The 25,264-nt window shown below is 39.9% G+C and overlaps 1 protein-coding gene and 1 long non-coding RNA gene across 2 annotated transcripts; both read right to left on the bottom strand.

Annotated features, from left to right (window-relative positions):
* Positions 1–266: 266 nt before the first annotated feature.
* LOC120033330 lies at positions 267–5,760 on the bottom strand. Its single transcript, XR_005473938.1, has 3 exons — positions 5,679–5,760; positions 878–1,034; positions 267–386 (listed from the first exon to the last, which is right to left on the bottom strand). It is a non-coding gene; the product is annotated as an uncharacterized LOC120033330 (long non-coding RNA).
* Positions 5,761–19,599: 13,839 nt separating this feature from the next.
* Positions 19,600–20,769, bottom strand: LOC120033326 (zinc finger and SCAN domain-containing protein 2-like; the record flags this gene model as incomplete). Its single annotated transcript, XM_038979627.1, has 2 exons — positions 19,600–20,338; positions 20,423–20,769. Coding segments are annotated over 2 exons (732 nt in total), but the record flags the coding sequence as incomplete, so codon positions are not given.
* Positions 20,770–25,264: the final 4,495 nt, after the last annotated feature.

Here is a 25,264-nt window from a genome sequence, read left to right as displayed (position 1 = left end):
GCAAGTGTCAGTAGCATAAAATAACATCTTCCTTCTCATTGAAACAGTTCATCATGAAACAGTTCTACTGCAACTTTTCATGCACAGTGGGAAGTTGGAATGAACAACAAACTTAGTTAGATAGAACCTGCTCTTACCATGAGAAACAGATTTCCCAATATTCTCCTCCTCTTCTTCATCTTTAATGTTGACATTCAGCTCTAGTGTTTGACTGCAGTCATCCAGCTTCACTGATGCCATCTCTGGATCCTGCGGTGCAAACTGGGCTCCACTGTCACAATCAGGACCCAGTGACTGTAGGTTTCTACTCAGTGTGGAAGGAAAGAGGCAGGATGGGTTTGTCCTCACTGTTGATGTTACCGGCTTCAGACTTAATTCAAGTCGTCCTGTAGATATAATGAGAAACGGACACAAAAAGTTATTGTCTTGACAGTTCTGCCACTTTCTTTATTATAACATAATAAAAATGTTATTTTGTTAATTTCTCTCATTTCCATATATCAGGTAATTAATCATTGACAACAAAACGCTCTGGATAAGAGCGTCTGCTAAATGACTTAAATGTAAATGTAAATGTAAAACATTAATTCACATTAGACAAAGTACACACTTTAAATTACAGAGGACAGAGAGAGGGAGAGATGACAGAGAGAGGGAGAGATGACAGAGAGAGGGAGAGAGGACAGAGAGAGGGAGAGAGGACAGAGAGAGGGAGAGAGGACAGAGAGAGGACAGAGAAAGAGGACAGAAAAAGAGAAAGAGGACAGAAAAAGAGAAAGAGGACAGAGAGAGGGAGAGAGGACAGAGAGAGGGAGAGAGGGAGAGAGGACAGAGAGAGGACAGAGAAAGTGAGAGAAAGAGAGAGTAATGGACTGACCTGCTGGGAGAGGTAGATATAGGGGGGAGTGTGTGTATGTGTGTGTGTGTGTGTGTGTGGAGAAAGAGTGTGTGATATGAACAATTAATCAAACAGTACCGACCACTCCCCCTCTTTTGTTTTGAGTAAGGCAGCTCCAAAATGAAGGTGTTTCAGCCTAGAGAAATAATGAGAAATTATAGATAAAACGTATCGGTGCTCATCGGCCATTGGACATAAACATTACACACCTAGGAAGAGCAGTGGTTCTCTCTATTAGTATTATCTCTGTATTCATATTATCCACATTAAAACACCTAGGTAGAGCAGTGGTTCTCTCGGTATTAGTATTATCTCTGTATTACCCACATTAAAACACCTAGGTAGAGCAGTGGTTCTCTCTGTATTAGTATTATCTCTGTACAAGTATTATTCACATTAAAACACCTAGGTAGAGCAGTGGTTATCTCGGTATTAGTATTATCTCTGTACAAGTATTATTCACATTAAAACACCTAGGTAGAGCAGTGGTTATCTCTGTATTAGTATTACCCACATTAAAACACCTGGGTAGATAAGTGGTTGTCTCTGTATTAGTATTATCTCTGTATTAGTATTATCCAAATTAAAACACCTAGGTAGAGCAGTGGTTATCTCTGTATTAGTATTATCCACATTAAAACACCTAGGTAGATCAGTGGTTATCTCTGTATTAGTATTATCTCTGTATTACCCACATTATAACACCTAGGTAGAGCAGTGGTTCTCTCGGTATTAGTATTATCTCTGTATTACCCACATTATAACACCTAGGTAGAGCAGTGGTTCTCTCGGTATTAGTATTATCTCTGTATTACCCACATTAAAACACCTAGGTAGAGCAGTGGTTCTCTCTGTATTAGTATTATCTCTGTATTACCCACATTAAAACACCTAGGTAGAGCAGTGGTTCTCTCGGTATTAGTATTATCTCTGTATTACCCACATTAAAACACCTAGGAAGAGCAGTGGTTATCTCTGTATTAGTATTATCTCTGTATTACCCACATTAAAACACCTAGGTAGAGCAGTGGTTCTCTCGGTATTAGTATTATCTCTGTATTACCCACATTATAACACCTAGGTAGATCAGTGGTTATCTCTGTATTAGTATTACCCACATTAAAACACCTAGGTAGAGCAGTGGTTCTCTCGGTATTAGTATTATCTCTGTATTACCCACATTAAAACACCTAAGTAGAGCAGTGGTTATCTCTGTATTAGTATTATCTCTGTATTATCCACATTAAAACACCTAGGTAGATCAGAGAGGACAGAGCATGTGGCTTTGCAACACACAGGTGTTTCATCTCCACACTGGGATGATTTTAACAGTGCAACGCCACACAGGCCTCATGCCTCTCAGGTAGGAGAGTACCAGAAATAAATGAATAAAAAAAGAGTATGATATGTTACGTTTTTATGGTTACATAAGACAGATGGTTACTTAATAAATGGAATTTGGTGGTGCTGTACTGTAACAGCGAGCTGAGCCAGTTGAAAGTATTGACGCCAGGGATATATTGTTGGTGACTGTGTGTTCCTTTATTAGTTTTGTGTTTTTTTATTCATTTATTTCTTTTTTTATTTTACCTATCACACTATTTTAAGAGTCCCAGATTTATATTTACTATGTTACATCTAGTCTATGAGACGAGGCTGCTCCTTGACCTACATTATAAACACGCAGATCAAGAGGTGTGTTTTTATTTGTCAAACGGCAGTCAAGCATCGATCACAATGTCACCAGAATAAGACCCTGGAAATGTATTGGAAAGGAGTATCAAGATAACCTTGCACTTTCACCAAGCTGTGAAGGTAATCCTGTTGTTTAATCTGTAATAAACTGCATGGTTTCCCGAGCGGTAGTGGCCGTTTACATCGCCATTTCTCGCATAATACATTTAAACGCCTACGGTGGTAAGCTTGATCACCGACGACGACGAGACAGCCTATAGGGAGTAGGTCAGAGACCTGGCAGTGTGGTGCTAGGACAACAACCTCTCCCTCAACATGGGCAAAACTAAGGAGCTTGTCAAGGACTAAAGGAAACAGAGGGCTGAACACGCCCCCCATTCACCTTGACGGGGATGTAGTGGAGCGAGAGCGTCGAGTTCCTCAGTATTACCACAATTAACCCTGCAGATTCATCCTGTATTACCACAATTAACCCTGCAGATTCATCCTGTATTACCTCAATTAACCCTGCAGATTGATCCTGTATTACCTCAATTAACCCTGCAGATTCATCCTGTATTACCTCAATTAACCCTGCAGATTCATCCTGTATTACCTCAATTAACCCTGCAGATTCATCCTGAATTACCTCAATTAACCCTGCAGATTCATCCTGTATTACCTCAATTAACCCTGCAGATTCATCCTGTATTACCTCAATTAACCCTGCAGATTCATCCTGTATTACCACAATTAACCCTGCAGATTCATCCTGTATTACCTCAATTAACCCTGCAGATTGATCCTGTATTACCTCAATTAACCCTGCAGATTGATCCTGTATTACCTCAATTAACCCTGCAGATTCATCCTGTATTACCTCAATTAACCCTGCAGATTCATCCTGTATTACCTCAATTAACCCTGCAGATTCATCCTGTATTACCTCAATTAACCCTGCAGATTGATCCTGTATTACCACAATTAACCCTGCAGATTCATCCTGTATTACCTCAATTAACCCTGCAGATTGATCCTGTATTACCACAATTAACCCTGCAGATTCCTCCTGTATTGCCTCAATAAACCCTGCAGATTGATCCTGTATTACCACAATTAACCCTGCAGATTCATCCTGTATTACCTCAATTAACCCTGCAGATTGATCCTGTATTACCACAATTAACCCTGCAGATTCCTCCTGTATTACCTCAATTAACCCTGCAGATTCATCCTGTATTACCTCAATTAACCCTGCAGATTCATCCTGTATTACATCAATTAATCCTGCAGATTCATCCTGTATTACCTCAATTAACCCTGCAGATTCATCCTGTATTACCTCAATTAACCCTGCAGATTCATCCTGTATTGCCTCAATTAACCCTGCAGATTCCTCCTGTATTACCACAATTAACCCTGCAGATTCATCCTGTATTACCTCAATTAACCCTGCAGATTCATCCTGTATTGCCTCAATTAACCCTGCAGATTCCTCCTGTATTACCACAATTAACCCTGCAGATTCCTCCTGTATTACCTCAATTAACCCTGCAGATTCATCCTGTATTACATCAATTAATCCTGCAGATTCATCCTGTATTACCTCAATTAACCCTGCAGATTCATCCTGTATTACCTCAATTAACCCTGCAGATTGATCCTGTATTACCACAATTAACCCTGCAGATTCATCCTGTATTACCTCAATTAACCCTGCAGATTGATCCTGTATTACCACAATTAACCCTGCAGATTCATCCTGTATTACCTCAATTAACCCTGCAGATTCATCCTGTATTACATCAATTAATCCTGCAGATTCATCCTGTATTACCTCAATTAACCCTGCAGATTCATCCTGTATTACCACAATTAATCCTGCAGATTCATCCTGTATTACCTCAATTAACCCTGCAGATTCATCCTGTATTACCACCCTGCACATTGATCCTGTATTACCACCCTGCACATTGATCCTGTATTACCACCCTGCACATTGATCCTGTATTACCACCCTGCACATTGATCCTGTATTACCACCCTGCACATTGATCCTGTATTACCACCCTGCAAATTGATCCTGTATTACCACCCTGCAGATTCATCCTGTATTACCACCCTGCACATTGATCCTGTATTATACCACCCTGCACATTGATCCTGTATTACCACCCTGCACATTGATCCTGTATTACCACCCTGCACATTGATCCTGTATTACCACCCTGCACATTGATCCTGTATTACCACCCTGCACATTGATCCTGTATTACCACCCTGCACATTGATCCTGTATTACCACCCTGCACATTGACTCGGTACTGGTACTCCTTGTGCTACTATTACTTTCTTTAGAAAATATTTCCCTTTATTTATTAACTATGTATTATTGGAAGGAAGAGTTTCACTGTAAAGTCTACCAGTTGTTATATTTATTAACTATGCATTATTGGAAGGAAGCTTTTCACTGTAAAGTCTACCAGTTGTTATATTTATTAACTATGTATTATTGGAAGGAAGAGTTTCAGTGTAAAGTCTACACATTGTATTTGGCGCATGTGACCAATACAATGTGATTCAACTCGCAAAAACAAAAACCATTTGTATTTACCATTCACACCATAGTAACAAAAATAGATAACATAGAAACAACTGAATGTGTCTGAATATTAGTACACATGTAGAAAACTGATAATCATTACATTCAGCTTCAAAACAGTAGAGCAACTGTGAAATTGTCTCTCTGGTGCAACCTCACTGCCTGCACTGAAGTCCATTGACTCAGACAGAGTTGCCGCCGCCATTTTATCAGCTCGTAAAACAAACATTACACAACAAAACAATAACATGTAAAACGAACTCAGAAATCTCAAACACATGGATTCTTTATGAATTTATCTTGACGAAATAATGTATATTCATTCAATCAGACAAACCCAGTCTCTAACGATGTGACTTATCACGATCTTCACTCACTCGGTTTGACACAACAAAAACGTCATAAAACCTTTACCAAACGTGACAATACCTTGACAGATTTGCTACCTAACATGTTATGACATGTTCTTTCGATATTATAAAGTGTAAACGTGCTATTACATACCTGTAGTAATACATTTGAAACGGACACAAAATCTATCGTCTTCATAGCACAGTTCTAGTGCTCCTTCTTCTTCTGAGGTTTTAACGGCAGTTGGCATCCAATGCATGTTGCATTACCGCCACCTACTAGACTGGAGTACAACTCGTTAATACTTCGCTTGGAAAAATAAACAAATACGCGACTATCTACACTCACAAATATACCACCCTACTCCACTATTTAAATCTATTTAGTGCTATCTCAGGCCAACAACCTGAAAGGATGGGACACCACCACTTAACACACCCTGTAACTCTTTTGATGTCAAATCTCGCACACACAAATACCTCTCTGCAGCTGCCACCAGAACCTCAGTTTTCTGCGACCTACATTCCATCCCTTCAGTACAGTTGATAACCATTGCTATAAATGACAAAAATCCAATCTTACCGAAAAATATATCACTTGTTGGTTTAACACCTCTGTACTGGTACAAATCTACTACTCACACCGCTCCTCTCAGAATCCCTCCCCCTTGACCCATCTTCCTCTACTTTCTTCACTGCCTCAGCATATGACAACTTCTACACTACCCTAACCCTGGAAAACTCAACCTGCCTCTCTCGCACGGGACATTTCTGATCCCCAGCCCCATGGGAACCCCTACAATTAACACATACCACTACTTTCCCCAATGCTACACATTCCTTTGTCTCATGCCCTTCTGCACACTTCTCACACCCAGGAACCTCCCTCCTACACACTGCTGCCACATGCCCATAACCTTGACACCTGTAACAACGTAATGTATTCAGCACAAAAGCTTGTACAGGATAACTTATATATCCTAACGTCACTTTTAGTGCTAGTTCTTCTTCAATGTTTTATTTCAGGCTTCACCTATTGGTGTATTGCTACCAACTAGAATACCGGTAGTGAATAAGAAATGTAAATATCAGGCCTCCCGAGTGGCACAGTGGTCTAATGCACTGCTGTTAGCTGTGCCACTAGAGATCCTGGTTCGAGTCCAGGCTCTGTCACAGCCGGCCACGACTGGGAGACCCATGGGGCGGTGCACAATTGGCCCAGTGTAATCCAGGAGAGGGTTTGGCCGGCAGGGATGTTCTTGTCCCATGTGGGTAGTTGTTTTGTGTGTCTTCACCTTACAGAACTGTTTCGTTTCGTTCACTCTCTTGGTTGTTTTATTTGTTATTGCAGTGTTCAGTTTATTTATTAAAGTTAACATGGACACTTACCACACTGCGTTTTGGTCCGATCCTTCCTATTCCTCATCCGACGATCGTTACAGGTATGCCATCAAGCCCTGGGTTTTTTCCAGACTGAAAGGATTTAATTGCTTCAAAAAGTTATTCCTCTGTAATTTGGCCTTTGCACTGATCTTTCTGTACATTTGTTAATTTTCCATTTTTTTATATTATTTGTAAAGAATTCCTTACAATAATCTTCATTCAGCGGGAAAGGATGAGATGGAAAAGAGAACATCTGCCTAAAATAATTAGCATCCTCTTTTAAAATATCATTCGGGGAATCATAGATGACTCCGTCTTCAGTAACGAGTTCCTGCAAATTATTTTTGTTAGCGTTCCTGTATTGGAGATTCAGGAAGAATTTTGTGCATTTTTCTCCATATTCCATCCAGTTTGCTTTATTTTTGTAATAGATTACATTAGATCGTTCTTGAATAAGTTCCTCAAGTTCTTTTTGTTTTTCCTCTAACTTATTTTGTATCTCTGTAGTATCCTTTTTATTGCTATCTACCTGTACTATTAGTTCATGGATTTCCCTTGTTAGTCTTGGCTCTTTAGCCAGAAACTGCTTTTTTATTATTGATGAATATTGAATTGAATGACCCCTTAAGGTATATTTAAAGGTATACCAAACAGCAAACGGATTTGCTGAACCTATATTATACTGGGGAAAAAATCAGTTATAAATTATTTTGTCTTAGTTAAAAATAAGTTGTCCTCCAGTAAACTTTGATTAAATTTCCAATATCCACGTCCACGTGGAAAACCTATAAGAGTTATGTGAATGCCAATTAGATGATGATCCGATCGCATTCTGTCTCCTATTAAAAAGTTTTAAACCTTTGATGCAAGAGAGAAAGAGACAAGAAAGTAGTCAAGACGACTAGCTTGATTAAGTCTCCTCCATGTATATCTCACTAGGTTGGGGTTTTTTAGTCTCCAAATATCCACTATTTCTAATGTGTCCATAATATTTCTGATTTCCTTAAGGGCACGGTGATGATAGTTTGTAGAGTGATTAGCTTTAGGGTCCATTGAGGTACTTAACACTGTGTTATAGTCTCCTACCATAATGATTAGATCATCTGTTGCCTGTAAGTTCAATAAATTGGTATAAATGTTCTCGAAGAAATGTGGATCATCCTGATTTGGACCATATAAATTAATGAGCCAAATCTCTTTTTCGTTCACTTTCATATTCAAAAGGATCCACCTTCCTTGCGAATCATTCCTATTATTTGCACATTCAGATCGAAATGATTGTTAATTAATGTCATCACACCCTTTCCCCATTCCTTTTCCCACGCAACTTCATCTAAGGATGTAGAGTGAGTTTCCTGTAAACAGTATATGTTATATTCCTTTTCTTTTAGCCATGTAAAGACGGATCTTTTTTTATAAACTGCTAAACCATTACAATTATAACTGGCTATACTTATTTCACCCCTTACTGTAACTAGATACTATTCTCAGTCAAAATTGACCATAATTAGTGCTTGTAAAGTTACTGCCATCAGAGGTATTATGAAGGTCAAAACTAGAGCTTTCAAATGTCTGATAATTAGAATTCAAGAAATAGGTTCTAGCAATATTTGTTTTATTCCCTTGCCTGTTTGCCTGTGAGCCAATGCCACAGATGTTAGAAAATTGAGACAAGATATTATGTGTGTGGCAAATCTGAGTAGGTTGATGTGTATGATATTGGATGGGATATAGTGAGAGTGTGTACAATGTCTGTATAAGAGTAAGACTATAATCTGTGATGTCCAAATAAATAATAACTCTGCCAATTTGCATGGTTCAGTGTCTATGTGTGTAACATGTAGTGCGTATAGCCTTGATATTCATGATGATAATTGTAATCCATATCGTATCACCATCATAGTTGCATCATAATTACCTTTAACATAATTGAAAAATATAGCCCAGCATTTCCATAGCAATTGACGTTTCACATGATCATGAAAGAGACCTTGCATTACTCTAGAGACGACTTCACTACAGTACAAATGTTTTCCATACAATATGTTATTATTCCCCAATGCCCCTATTCTGATATCTTCCCCTTGCTTGTTGTAAACATATATAAACGTGTAGACAAATACATTAAAAAGATAGACAAACAATAAACACATTAAATTATAAAACAGTTCTCAACAAGAGAGAGAAAGGGAGAGAAGAGCTGAGAAAAGAGAGAGAGAGAGGAGAGCGAGATCAGGTGTGTGTGTGTGTGTATAAGTCCGTATGTGTAAGCAAGCATGTAATTGAGTATGTGTGTGTTCATATCCACTTCATAATGTTCAGATAATTTTACAGTTCCCATATCTTCTATTTTTTTCTCGTAACCTGAAGTCCCTGTAGAATTTAGTACAGCCACGGTGTTATGGAGCTGTCTCGGAATAGCTGTCCATCTATAAAGAGTTGGTCCACAATGATAAAGGCACGCCTACCATCCTTCCTTTGTTGTCTTTGTACCGGATACAGTCTCTTACGACGTTCGTTTATCTCCCTTAGAAATTGGTCATTGAGACCGAATTTGGTCCCTTTAAACTCCCTTCCTCTGCTTTTGATCAGCTCCTTTTCTTTGGTAGTGTTCAAATTTTGCGATGATCGGTCGGGGACCCTTGGTCTTGTCGCTCCGAGCTCCAAGTCTGTGTATTCGGTGGAAAGCCACCTTGTTTACAGACTCTATAGGAAGTTTCAAGGTGGATTGCATGAATTCTCTGATCGCGCCCTCTGGATTATTGGATGCGTCCTCAGGAATCCCAGAAAAAAATAGATTTTCACGCATGTCTAGTAGCGACTCCATCACCCTGTTTTCCCTGAGTAGACAATCCATGTTGGAATCGTGGATTTTTACCTTGGCTGTGAGTGTCTTGTTTTTTCTCTTTTTTCTCTTTACACTCTGGCTGATCTCCAAACCCCCCCTTCAGCCCTGCTAAGTAAATCGTCCGTGTCTGTAGATGAATCTGTTTTTCTTTTTTTTGTCGGGTTAAAGTTATTTTGTGAGGTGGTCGGATCTTTCCACGAAGGAGTATGTTGTTCCTCCATAGCGTAAAGCTGTTGATACTCGTCGATTTCCCTCAGGATCTCCTGCAACCAGGTGTTTTACCAAAAGATAACAATGAGTCTTTCCCACGACGACGACAGGTGTCTGTAGTACAGCCAGCTAGCACTCACTGAACCCACGCAAAACAAAGGAACACAAACTGCTCAGTCCCAGCCGTAAAGGCTAACCGCGTCGTGGAATCCTTAGCAACAAAACGTTTGTTCGGATTAAAATTGATTTAATGAAAATGTTTTAATGTAAACAACAAACCGAGTGTAGACAGTACAATGTCCTGTTGCGCGTTCTGATGACGTTTTGACGCTGCATCACCACTTGGTATAGCAACTGTTCGGCATCTGACCGCCTAAACCAAATACTTTTAGACTTTTACTCAAGTAGTATTTTACTGGGTGGCTTTCACTTTTACCTTAATAGGAAAGGACTCAAGTATCTTTACTTTTACTCACATATGACAATTAGGTACTTTTTCAACCACTGCCTGCAATGCTTCCAATGTTAATTCCTGAACTCCCAAAAACCTTTCAGCAGCACGTACAATTCATCTTTACAATCGGTATCCTTCAACTGGTGAACGACGTTAGGAATCTCAACAGGCTGCGGGTCATCCACTACCATAGCTTCCTCAGCACCAATCGCTCTTTCAACTATTCCCTGCGCCACCCAGTAGGAGAACTACTGTACAGTCGTGGCCAAAAGTTTTGAGAATGACACAAATATAAATTTTCACAGTCTGCTGCCTCAGTTTGTATGATGGCAATTTGCATATACTCCAGAATGCTATGAAGAGTGATCAGATGAATTGCAATTAATTGCAGACTCTCTTTGCCATGCAAATTAACTGAATCCCCAAAAAACATTTTCACCGCATTTCAGCCCTGACACAAAAGGACCAGGTGACATGTCAGTGATTCTCTCGTTAACACAGGTGTGAGTGTTGACGAGGACAAGGCTGGAGATCACTCTGTCATGCTGATTGAGTTCGAATAACAGACTGGAAGCTTTAAAAGGAGGGTGGTGCTTGGAATCCTTGTTCTTCCACTGTCAATCATGGTTACCTGCAAGGAAACATGTGCTGTCATCATTGCTTTGCACAAAAAGGGCATCACAGGCAAGGATATCGCTGCCAGTAAGATTGCACCTAAATCAACCATTTATCGGATCATAAGAACTTCAAGGAGAGCGGTTCAATTGTTGTGAAGAAGGCTTCAGGGCACCCAAGAAAGTCCAGCAAGCGCCAGGACCGTCTCCTAAAGTTGATTCAGCTGCGGGATCGGGGCACCACCAGTACAGAGCTTGCTCAGGAATGGCAGCAGGCAGGTGTGAGTGCATCTGCACGCACAGTGAGACAAAGACTTTTGGAGGATGGCCTGGTGTCAAGGGCAGCAAAGAAGCCACTTCTCTCCAGGAAAAACATCAGGGACAGACTGATATTGTGCAAATGGTACAGGGAATGGACTGCTGATGACTGGGGTAAAGTCATTTTCTCTGATGAATCCCCTTTCCGATTGTTTGGGGCATCCGGAAAAAGCTTGTCCAGAGAAGACAAGGTGAGCGCTACCATCAGTCCTGTGGCATGCCAACAGTAAAGCATCCTGAGACCATTCATGTGTGGGGTTGCTTCTCAGCCAAGGGATTAGCTCACTCACAATTGTGCCTAAGAACACAGCCATGAATAAAGAATGGTACCAACACATCCTCTGAGAGCAACTTCTCCCAACCATCCAGGAACAGTTTGGTGACGAACAATACCTTTTCCAGCATGATGGAGCACCTTGCCATAAGGCAAAAGAGATAACTAAGTGGCTCGGGGAACAAAACATCAATATTTTGGGTCTATGGCTAGGAAACTCCCCAGACCTTAATCCCATTGAGAACTTGTGGTCAAGCCACAAGAGGCGGGTGGACAAACAAAAACCCACACATTCTGACACACTCCAAGCATAGAATGGGCTGCCATCAGTCAGGATATGGCCGAGAAGTTAATTGACAGCATGCCAAGGCAGATTGCAAAAGTCTTAGAAAAAGAAGGGCCAAAACTGCAAATATTGACTCTTTGCATCAACTTCATGTAATTGTCAATAAAAGCCTTTGACACATATGAAATGCTTGTAATTATACTTCAGTATTCCATAGTAACATCTGACAAAAATATCTAAAGACACTGAAGCAGCAAACTTTGTGGAAATTAATATTTGTGTCATTCTCAAAACTTTTGGCCACGACTGTACAGTTTCTTGATGTGGATGTTCCCTGTTATAATAACAATTGATACACGCCATTGGTCAGTTCCGGTGTTATGAAACTGATGGACACAATTTGTTAAAAAAAACAAGTATTTATTTAACTAGGAACATAGCATACATAACAGGTTAGGATAATTAAAGTGGCAGGTTAGGATAATTCAAGTGGCAGGTTAGGAGAATTAGTGGCAGGTTAGGAGAATTAGTGGCAGGTTAGGTGAATTAGCTTGGCAGGTTAGGAGACTGAGGTTAAGGTTAGGAAAAGGGTGAGGGTTAGGGATTTGTTTACCATGCAGGTTTGGATAACTAACGTGGCAGTTAGGAGACTGAGATTAAGGTTTGGAAAAGGGTTATGGTTTAGCTACAATGCTAAATTTGTCAACAACTGTTGTCCCCAACGCAAAAGAAACGGCCACGGACCAATGGGGAGCATCAATTGGTGTAAACTAGATATCATGAAACACCTGATATCAGAGAACGCCCCTAATTGCGGTCTGCAATTACACCCTTCTCGGATCAAGGGGGCAGGCTTCCAGTCTATCAGCATGCTTTCCACTGTGCTCAGAGGGCATTTTCCGTACTGCAGTTCAGTTCATAGCGAAGTCAATAAAAAAAATGACAATTTGGTTATCAAGTTTGTAAATAAAACATCCTTTGAATTATTCAAGTAATTGCCTTAGTCTGATTTTTTCCCGTCACTCACAGCCAAAGTTATTAACTATTTTAGATTCATGATGTGAGGTGGGTGAGCTTATGCCACATTCAGATGTTGAAGGGAAAACACACCTCTTGACCTGCGTGTTTATAATGTAGGTTAAGGTGCAGCCTCGTCTCATAGACTAGATGTAACATAGTAAATATAAATCCGGGACTCTCAAAATAGTGTGATATGTAACCAGAAAAACTTACCTAAGACAGATGGTTACTTACTAAATGGAATTTTATTCAGCATGGAGGTGGAAATGCAAATTAATTACTTAAAAAACATACAATGTGATTTTCTGGATTTTTGTTTTAGATTCCGTCTCTTTGTTTTAGATTCAGTGTACCTATGATAAAAATTACAGACCTCTACATGCTTTGTAAGTAGGAAAACCTGCAAAATCAGCAGTGTATCAAATTCTTGTCCTCCCCACTGTTGGTGTTTTAATGTTGGTAATACTAATACAGAGATAACCACTGCTCTATCTAGGTGTTTTAATGTGGGTAATACTAATACAGAGATAACCATTGGACATGCATTTTCCATTATGTCATTGTGTTTACCATTTCAGAACCTTACATCTGTTTGAAGCATATACAGGGCATTATATAAGAGCCCGTGACTTTTTCCACATTTTGTTACGTTACAGCCTTATTCGAAAATTGATTAAATGCATTTTTCCCCTTGTCAATATAAACACAATAGCCCATAATGATAAACCGAAAACAGGTTTTTAGAAATTTTAGCAAATTTATACCTTATTTGGTAAGTATTCAGACCCTTTGCTCTGAGACGCCAAATTGAGCTCAAGTGCATCCGGTTTCCATTGATCATCCTTGAGATGTTTCTACAAGTTGACTGGAATCCACCTGTGGTAAATTCAAATGATTGGACATGTTTGGAAAAGGAACACACCTGTATATATAAGGTCCCACAGTTGACAGTGCATGTCAGAGCAAAAACCAAGCAATGAAATCAAAGAAATTGTCCGTCGAGCTTCGAGACAGGTTTGTGGCGAGGCACAGATCTGGAGAAGAGTACCAACACATTTCTCAAGTCTCTGTTGGCTGGGCTCCCCGCTTGTGACGTCAAACTCCTGCCCCACGTTGGGCGCAAACCTTTTAAAGGCTCCCGAGTGGCGCAGGGGTCTAAGGCACTGCATCTCAGTGCAAGAGGCATCACTACAGTCCCTGGTTCGAATCCAGGCTAAATCACATCCGACCGTGATTGGGAGTGCCATAGGGAAGCGCACAATTGGCCAAGCATCGTCCGGGTTTGGCCGTCATTGTAAATAAGAATTTCTTCTTAACTCTTAAATAAAGATTAAATAAAAAAGTGGGATGCATGCCAGCAAAGCCACTACACAACACATTACTAAACAATACATTAATTGCACTATAACGGTGAGAAAGGGTGCCCACAAACTGTTACATAAAGCTGACCGAGAAGCATAGTCCAAACAACTTACCACTGCTACACCTGGCTATCAGCGGAGCCTTGTCTGGCAACGAAACAGTTCATTCAGCCTCATTTAAAAAAAAAACATGGCTGACTTGCTTTAACAAATGTGGTTTCTACTTACAATTGATATGTACAAACTATGGCATAAGGGGACGACAAGCGGATAGGAGGCAAACCGTAATTTCGATTAAGACATTAATGAGCGAGCTAGGACGGACGTAGTCAATATAACTATTTGTTCACCACTTTTGAAATGCACAGCGACAAAATTCAGAACATGGGCCGTTCTTACAGTGTTCTCCCTGTGCGCCAAGTCAGAACCGTAGGATAAATTAAGGGGCATATAAGCAGACAATTAAAATTCTTACAATATTCAATGATTACATTTCTCTAAAACAGGTTATAGGCTACATGTGAACCACCAAGTCAGAACAGTAGGCAAAATTAAGAGGTGAAAATAGACCAAATTACAAAGGTGAGGCACATGGGCTACTAACATCTTACTACACAACATACACTTAGTATTACTTTCTTAGCTACAGTATACACATGTAGCATATACATATTACACACATATTACATCATTTATGCAGCAGCATACAACACATTTTTGGACTCACCTTGTTGTGCTGTTCTCACTTGAACAGGAAGGTGGCGCAGCAGTCCATCGTGGGCATATTTTGTCATCAAACTCTGGCGTTCTCTGGATTTATGGTGCTTTCAAGACAACTGGGAACTCGAAAAAAAAAGAGAAAAAAAGGAATCATGATGACGTCAGTGATCTTCAGGTCGTAGCTGTAGAAAGAGGCCCGAGTTCCCAATTTACAATTCCGAGTTGGATGAAAGTTCAAAACCTATTTTCTCAGTCGTAGCTTGTTTTCCCCCGAGTTCCCAGTTGTCTTGAACTCACTCAAGTCAGATTTTGCAGTACCGAGTTAAGTTGTTTTGAGGGCGGCACAAATCAAGCTTCATTGACAGCACGGCCAATGTTAAATGTTTACAATTTTAAACTAGGAAAAGAGCCCCTTAATCTTAGACTTGGGACCACACAGCCACTCCACTGAATAGCAGGCTAATGATTGCTTTGCAAAGCTTGCAGTTAGCCACTGATTCCTTGACAAACCACTCATTGTTGAATTTGCAATTTCCAACTTGTTGGGTAATGTTTATGTCCAACGGCCGATGAGCACCGATACTTTATCTATAATTTATCATTATTTCTCTTCATATGACAAAGATTAAAAAGGATTTGCCAGTAGATCGTCGACTTGATTCATGATGATGACTGCTAGCTCAGATTTTGAAAGTATGATGTTGACATGATCAGTCCAATCAAAGCGACTGTAGATATCACATGATTTGACGTTATTTTCTCTGTGGACAATGACCTTGAGCCTTCTTGGATGGGCACTTCTAATGTAACTCTATGGCAGCACCCAAGGGGCTTGAATTTTCAAGTTCTACCCTTAGACTTGGCAGTGATGTATTGTCCCCATGAATGACAGAACACTGAGCCAATCCCGGCACAAAGCTCCGTATTTTCTGTGGGCTTGCCCCACCTCCACAGAAAGCACTGAGCTAGGCTGAAAGACCTGCATTTTGGAGCTGCCTTACTCAAGAAAACACAAAAGAGACCATGTCTGTATGCGGCTTTAATAACAACTCAATTACAGGGACAGAGAGAACTCCTGACTGTAGTCATACAAAAACACTCCAGGCACTCAGCCCATAAGAACCATTCATACTGTCAGATCTAATATGAAGAACTGAATATAACCATAAGAACCATTCATACTGTCAGATCTAATATGAAGAACTGAATACTAAAGAGAAGAAGAGGTTGACCAGTACATATTCATGTAACTTTATTTTTCATTGGCAGATCAATAAAGTTTGCTTCAATGCAGTTATCCAAACACATTCATGATCAGTAACAAAAATAACTAATCTAGTTTTAAAGACAATTAATAAACACATGTATTCATTTCATAAACTGTGTATCATTAAATAAAGTTGTAAAACAATCCCCCCCAAACTAGTGATGAAAAGTGATCATCACACCATCTCTATCTGATACATGTTAGGGGCGGAAGGTAGCCTCGTGGTTAGAGCTTTGGACCAGTAACCAAAAGGTTGCTAGATCGAATGCCCGAGCTGACAAGGTAAAGATCTGTTGTTCTTCCTCTGAACAAGGCACTGTTCCTTGGCCGTCATTGTAAATAAGAATTTGTTCTTAACTGACTTGCCTAGTTAAACAAAGGTTCAATAAATAAAAAAAAGTGTATACTAGCTCCTTCCCACAGAATACTGCAGAGGGACAACCTGGTCTCAGAGCAAAATGTATTATATTATATAAAAAACATCCATGCCACTCCATTTAGTATGTTAGTCCAATGTAATGTAACCTATCACAGTAAATAAACTGAACTAAAATATAAACTAAACATGTAAAGTGTTGGTTTCATGAGCTGAAATAAAAATCCTGCAATGTTCCATATGCACAAAAAGCTAATGTCTCTCAAATGTTGTGCACAACTTTGTTTATATCCCTGTTAGTGAGCATTTCAGCCTTTGTCAAGATAATCCATCCACCTGACAGGTGTGGCATATCAAGATGCTGATAAAACAGCATTATCATTACACAGGTGCACCTTGTGCTGGGGGACAATAAAAGGCCACACAACATCACAGATGTCTCAAGTTTAGGGAATGTGCAATTGTCATGATGACTGCAAGAATGTCCACCAGAGCTGTTGCCAGAGAACTCAATATTTATATCTCTACCATAAGACCCAACTTGTAAGTCGCTCTGGATAAGAGCGTCTGCTAAATGACTTAAATGTAATGTAAATGACACCTCTAACATTGTTAAAGGAATTTAATTCCTATGTTTATCAACCAATTCAATTAAAACACTCTGCCCATAAATAAGAATTTGTAAGATAATTATCAGCCAAATGGACAGAAACCAGTCTTAAAATCAATCAATAGCGTTTATTCTCGAGAGTACTGATCATAATACATTTTACATCAGGTTATATAATAAAGATGTCATAGGTTTTAATGTCCATCCTCCTCTTGGATACAATGGCAGTACAGTACAGTTCTCATTACTGTCTGCCACCTGTTCAACTATCTGCAACCAACCCAAGGTCTTTCCCCTCCCTGGGTAGAGACATCATTCTAGCCTGTCTGAAGATAAACCCATTCTTTCTAACAAGGAACATATTACACTCAGCATTATGATTATAATAAGTTTCATTCATACAGTAACATCTAAGTCAAATGTATACATATTTTAGTCATTAAACACAAAAATCCCGTAACAAACATCCTTTTAGAGAATTTGGCAGTACATCCAACCGGCCTCACAACTGCAGATCACATGTAACCACGGCAGCCCAGGACCTCTTCACCTGCAGGATTGTCTGGGAGGGGTCTGAGTAGTATTTCTGTCTGTAATAAAGACCTTTTCTGGGGAAAAACTCATGCTGAGTGGCTGGGCCTGGCTCCCAAGTGGGCCTATGCCCTGCCAAATCCCACCCATGGCTGAGCCCCTGCCCAGTCGTGTGAAATTCATAGATTAGGGCCTCATTTATTTCAATTGACTGATTTCCTTATACGAACTGTAAATCTTTGAAATTGTTGCGTTTAGATTGTTGTTCAGTATAATACGACGTATCGTATGTTATGAATTACAATTCAAATGTTATTTTACGCATTGATATTCATACAATATGTTACAAACTTGTAATATGTATGATATGTTACGAATTCCAATTTGTTCTTGCTAACTTTAGCTAGGTTAGGGGTGAGGGGTTTAACTTCTTGTGGCTGCAGAGGCAGTATTGAGTAGCTTGGATGAAAGGTGCACAGAGGTGCCCAGAGTAAACGGCCTGCTCCTCAATCATAGTTTCTAATATATGCATAGTATTAGTAGTATTGGATAGAACACACTCTGAAGTTTCTAAAACTGTTTGAATTATGTCTGTGAGTATAACAGAACTCATATGGCAGGCAAAAACCTGAGAAAAAATCCAAACAGGAAGTGGAAATTATTAGGCTGGTCGATTTTCAACCAAGATCCCATTGAAATTACAGCGAGATATGAATGAGTTTTCACTTCCTACGGCTTCCACTAGATGTCAACCATCTGTAGAACTTTGTCTGATGCCTCTACTGTGACGGGCAGTCGAATGAGAGAGAAATTAGTCAGGTCTGCCACGACCTGACCATTCTTTGACCATGCGCGTGCGTTCACATAAAAGAGGGAGCTCTGATCCATCGCTCATCTGAAGTCAATGTAATTCTCCGGTTGGAACGTTATTCAAGATTTATGTTAACAACATTCTAAAGATTGATTCAATACATCGTTTGACATGTTTCTACTGACTGTTACGGAACTTTTGGACATTTCGTCAGCTTTTAGGGAACGCGCTTCGTGACTTTGGAATTGTTTACCAAACGCGCTAACAAAAGTAGCTAATTGGACATAAATAACGGACATTATCGAACAAATCAAGCATTTATTGTGGACCTGGGATTCCTGGGAGTGCATTCTGATGAAGATCAAAGGTAAGGGAACATTTATCATGTAATTTCCGGTTTCTGTTGACTCCAACATGGCGGCTAATTTGATTATTGTTCTGAGCGCCGTCTCAGATTACTGCATGGTTTGCTTTTTCCGTAAAGTTTAAAAAAAAAAATTATCGTACACAGCAGTTGCATTAAGGAGCGGTATATCTATAATTCCATGTGTATAACTTGTATTATCATCTACATTTATGATGAGTATTTCTGTTGAATCGATGTGGCTATGCAAAAATAACTGGATGTTTTTGGAACTAGTGAATGTAACGCGCCAATGTAAACTCAGATTTTTTTATATAAATATGAACTTTATCAAACAAAACATACATGTATTGTGTAACATGAAGTCCTATGATTGTCATCTGATGAAGATCATCAAAGGTTAGTGATTCATTTTATCTCCATTTGTGCTTTTTGTGACTCCTATCTTTGGCTGGAAAAATGGCTGTGCTTATTGTGGTTTGGTGTGACCTAACATAATCGTTTGTGGTGCTTTCGCTGAAAAGCATATTTAAAAATTGGACAATTTGGTGGGATTAACAACAAGATTACCTTTTAAATGGTATAAGACATTTATGTCTGAGGAATTTGAATTATTAGATTTGTTTTTTTGAATTTGGCGCCCTGCACTTCCACTGGCTGTTGTCATATCGATCCCGTTATCGGGATTGCAGCCCTAAGAAGTTTTAAGGTAGAGTTAAATGGGTTTAGGGAAAAGATTAGCTAACATGCTAACATAGCTAAAAAGTAATAAGTAGTTACAAAGTTGCTATGAGCTAAAATGCTAAAAGTCCTCCTTGATAAGATTCAAACACGCAGCTTTTGGTTAGACGTTTGACTTACACGCCCACCCCTCCACAGAGCAGGAGTAAGGCTTCTCCCCTGTGTGTATACATTGGTGTGTTAAGATGCTATGGTGAGAGAAACTCACCCAAAAGTCAGAGCAGACATAAGCAGGCTTCTCTCATGCGTGTGTTCTCTGATGAACTTTTAGCTGAGCGTATGTTTTAAAACGTTTTCCACAGTCAGAGCAGGAGTAAGGCTTCTCTCCTGTATGTACACGTTCATGTGATTTTAAGTGGGAAAGTTGAGAGAAACAAGTTCCACAGTCAGAGCAGACGTAAGGCTTCTCTCCTGTGTGTGTTCTCTGATGAACCTTTAGCTGAGCGTATGTTTGAAAACGTTTTCCACAGTCAGAGCAGGAGTAAGGCTTCTCTCCTGTATGTACACGTTCATGTGATTTTAAGTGGGAAAGTTGAGAGAAACAAGTTCCACAGTCAGAGCAGACGTAAGGCTTCTCTCCTGTGTGTATACGTTGGTGTGTTTTTAAGGTGCCCAGAAGAGAGAAACTCGCCCCACAGTCAGAGCAGAAGAAAGGCTTCTCTCCTGTGTGTGTTCTCTGATGACCTTTTAGCTGAGCGTATGTTTGAAACCGTTTTCCACAGTCAGAGCAGCAGTAAGGCTTCTCTCCTGTATGTATACGTTCGTGTGTTTTTAAGGTGGAAAGGTGAGAGAAACTAGTTCCACAGTCAGGGCAGACGTAAGGCTTCTCTCCTGTGTGTGTTCTCTGATGAGATTTTAGCTCATTTGATGTTTTAAAACGTTTTCCACAGTCAGAGCAGACGTAAGGCTTCTCTCCTGTGTGTATACGTTGGTGTGTTTTTAAGGTGCCCAGAAGAGAGAAACTCGCCACACAGTCAGAGCAGGAATAAGGTTTCTCTCCTGTGTGTTTTCTTAGGTGTATTTTTAGCTTTGATAGAAATGGGAAAATCTTCCCACAATATGGGCAGTGGTGAGACCTCTTAGCTCTGTGATCTTCCTGCTGTTGCTCTCTGGATGTAGAGAATGTCTCAACATGGTATCCTGTGTGAAAATCAGAAGAACCAGTCAGTTGGTGTAATATACATGTCAATCAAATGTAGTTTATGAAGCACTTTTTACATCAGTAGTTGTCACAAAGTGCTGAACAGAAACCCAGCCTGAAATCCACAAAGAGCAAGCAATGCAGATGTAGAAGCAGTGGCCACAAACTCTCTAGAAAGCAGGAACCTAGGAAGAAACGTAGAGAGGAACCAGGCTCAGAGCGGTGACCATTCCTCTTCTGGTCATATCGGGTGACAGGTAGCCTAGTGGCTAGAGCAACCGAAAGGTTGCAAGATCAAATCCCCGAGCTGACAAGGTAAAAATCTGTCGTTCTGCCCCTGAATAAAGGCAGTTAACCCACTGTTCCTAGGCCGTCATTGAAAATAAGAATTTTTTCTTAACTGACTTGCCTAGTTAACCTGTTTGGGCGCATGTCCAAACGCTAGCGGGACACCGACAACAACATCCGGTGAAATTGCAGAGCGCAAAATTCAAAATACAAAAATCGTAATATTAAACATTCATGACAATACAAGTGTCTTACATCAATTAAAAGCTTCTTGTTAATCCAACTGCGTTGTCAGATTTGAAAAAGGCTTTACGGAGAAAGCATACCATACCATCTGAGGACAGCGCCCCACGTCAAAATAGTTTTTCAACCAGCACAGGTGTCACAAAATCAGACAGCAATTAAATAAATCACTTACCTTTGAATATCTTCCTCTGATTGCAATCCCAAGGGTCCCAGCTACACAATGAATGGTCGTTTTGTTCGATAAAGTCCTTCATTATATCCCAAAAATGTCAGTTTAGATGGCGCGTTTGATTCAGTAATGCACTCATTCAACATGCACACAAACCAATCCAAAAAGTGAAAATCAAACGATGTTTCCAATTAATCCTCGGGTATTCTAATATCTAAATAAACAATAATATTTAGACGGAGAATAGTGTGTTTAATAGCGAAGATAAATAACGAAGAGCGCACTGTCGTTGATGCACGCAACATGACTACTTTTCTAATGGGGGACACCTTGGAAAAACTACAAATACCTGAAACCCATTCTAAAGACTGTTGACTTCTAGTGGAAGCCATAGGAACTGCAATCTGGGTCCTATCTATTTGTATATCCCATAGGCAAGCACTGAAAAAACCTGTGACCTCAAAAAATAAACATTCCGGATGGATTTTCCTCAGGTTTTCACATGCCATATCAGTTCTGTTATACTCAGACATTATTTTAACAGTTTTAGAAACTTCAGAGTGTTTTCTATCCAATGCTATCAAGTATATGCATATCCTAGCTTTTGGGCAGTTTTCAGGCAGTTTACTTTGGGCACGTCAGTCATCTGAAATTCCGGACAATAACCAGTATGCTAAGAAAGTTAAAAAAAGGTTAAAAAAAATAAAAATAAATACACTACCACTAGTGGTGAAATGAATAAATGAATAAATTCTAAAGATTGGGGTCACTTACAAATGTCCTTGTTTTTGAAAGAAAAGCTAATTTTTTGTCCATTCAAATAATGTCAAATTGATCAGAAATACAGTGTAGACATTGTTAATGTTGTAAATGACTATTGTAGCTGGAAATGGCTAAAGATCTCGTACAACGCTGTGTACTACTCCCTTCACAGAACAGCGCAAACTGGCTCTACCCAGAATAGTGTCTAGAAGGCCAGCATCCCGGAGTCACCTCTTCACAGTTGACGTTGAGACTGTTGTTTTGCGTGTACTATTTAATGAAGCTGCCAGTTGAGGACTTGTGAGACGTCTGTTTCTCAAACTAGACACTCTAATGTACTTGTCCTGTTGCCCAGTTGTGCACCGGGGCCTCCCACTCCTCTTACTATTCTGGTTAAAGCCAGTTTGCGCTGGTTAAATTAAAAAATATATATATTCTCATCAATCTCCAAACAATACCCCATAATGGCATCACAATACCCCATAATGACATCACAAAACCCCATAATGACTGAAATATGACATTTACGTAAGTATTCAGACCCTTTACACAATAGTTAGTTGAAGCACCTTTGAGTCTTTTTGGGTATGAAGCTACAAGCTTGAAACACTTGTATTTGGGGAGTTTCTCCCATTCTTCTCTGCAGATCCTCTCAAGCTCTGCCAGATTGGATGGGGAGCGTCTCTGCAAAGCTATTTCCAGGTCTCTCCAGAGATGTTTGATCCGGTTCAAGTCCGGGCTCTGGCTGCGCCACTCAATGACATTCAGAGACTTGTACCGAAGCCACTCCTACGTTGTATTGGCTGTGTGCTTAGGGTCATTGTCCTGTTGGAAGGTGAACCTTCACCCCAGTTTGAGGTCCGGAGCGCTCTCAAGTAGGTTTTCATCAAGGATCTCTCTATACTTTGCTACGTTCATCTGTCCCTTGATCCTGACAAGTCACCCAGTCCCTGCCGCTGAAAAACATCCCCGCAGCAAGCTGCTGCCACCACCATCCTTCACCGTAGGGATGGTGCCAGGTTTGCTCCAGACATGACGCTTGGCATTCAGGCCAAAGAGTTCAATCTTGGTTTCATCAGACCAGAGAATCTTGTTTCTCATGGTCAGAGTCCTTTAGGTGCCTTTTGACAAATTCCAAGCGGACTGTCATGTGCCTTTTACTAGGCAGTGGCTTCCGTCTGGCCACTCTACCATAAAGTCATGATTAGTGGAGACCTGCAGAGATGGTTTTCCTTCTGGAAGATTCTCTCATCTCCATAGAGGAACTCTGGAGCTCTGTCAGAGTGACCATCGGGTTCTTGGTTACCTCCCTGACCAAGGCCCTTCTCCCACGATTGCTCAGTTTGGCCGGGTGGCCAGCTCTAGGAAGAGTCTTGGTGGTTCAAAACTTCTTCCATTGTAGAATGATGGAGGCCTCTGTGTTCTTGGGGACCTTTAATGCTGCAGAAATGTTTTGGTACCGGTCCCCAGATCTGTGCCGACACAATCCTGTCACGGAGCTCTACGGACAAATCCTTCAACCTCATGACTTGGTGTTTACTCTGACATGCACTGTCAACTGTAGGACCTTAAATAGACAGGTGTGTGCCTGTCCAAATCATATCCAATCAATTGAATTTACCACAGGTGGACTCCAAGTTGTAGAACCATCTCAAGGATCATCTCATAGCAAAAGGTCTGAAAATGTATGTAAATAAGCAATTCTTATCAATCTTTTTTTTTTACATTTGCAAGAATTTCTAAAAACCTGTTTTGGCTTTGTCATTATGGGGTATTGTGTGTAGATTGACGAGGAAAAACATGTCATCAATTTTAGAATAAGGCTGTAACGTACCAAAATGGGAAAAATGGGAAGGGGTCTGACAGTGCCCACGGAAAGTATTCAGAACCCTTGACTTTTTCCACATTTTGTTTTGTTACAGCCTTATTCTAATATTAAATAAAAAAATATCCTCAGCAATCTACACACAATACCCCATAATGACAAAGCTAAAACAAGTTTAGAAATTTTTGCAAAATTAATAAAAAAACAAAAACAAGACAGACTCAAAATTGAGTTCAGATGCATCCTGTTTCCATTGATCATCCTTGAGATGTTTCTACAACTTGATATATAAAAAATATTAAATATCCACTACTGTTCAAACATTTGGGGTCACTTAGAAATGTCCTTGTTTTGAAAGAAAAGCACATTGATTGTCCATTAAAATAACATCAAATGGATCAGAAATACAGTGTGGACATTGTTATTGTTGTAAATGACTATTGTAGCTGGAAACAGCAGATATTTCATGGAATATCTACATAGGCGTACAGACGCCCATTATCAGCAACCATCACTCCTGTGATCCAATGGCATGTTGTGTTAGCTAATCCAAGTTTATCATTTTAAAAGGCTAATTGATCATTAGAAAACCCTTTTTGAATTTATGTTAGTACAGCTGAAAACTGTGGTGCTCATTAAAGAAGCAATAAAACTGGCCTTTGCAACTCTGCCAAGAAGGCCAGCATCCCGGAGTCGCCTCTTCACTGTTGACGTTGAGACTGGTGTTAAGTGACCCCAAACTTTTGAATTGAGCTCAGGTGCATCCTGTTTCCATTGATCATCCTTGAGATGTTTCTACAACTTGATATATAAATTATTAAATATATATGTATGAGATATATATCATCAGGATGTGGTAGTCTACTGGTTATGTTCATCACTTCTCCAATCGTTGTTGAGATCTGATATTCTGTGCAGCAAACAAATTATAATTCAATATTGACAGTGATGATGCCATGGCCTATTTTGAAATGAGGTATGCCTAACTTGGGGATTGAGGGTATTAAACATTTTCAACGTTTTTGAGACAATGTGTGGGAAAAGGCAGGCGTTACAAGTTTTAAAATGTTTTGCTTCGCTGTGAAGTCTTGAGTTGTTCAGGGATGTGTGATGTCAGAATT

Source organism: Salvelinus namaycush, chromosome 40, assembly GCF_016432855.1.
Source record: "Salvelinus namaycush isolate Seneca chromosome 40, SaNama_1.0, whole genome shotgun sequence".
NCBI lineage: Eukaryota > Metazoa > Chordata > Actinopteri > Salmoniformes > Salmonidae > Salvelinus > Salvelinus namaycush.
The sequence above is the reverse complement of the archived record's forward strand: the minus strand, read 5'-3'. Positions and strand labels throughout refer to the sequence as shown.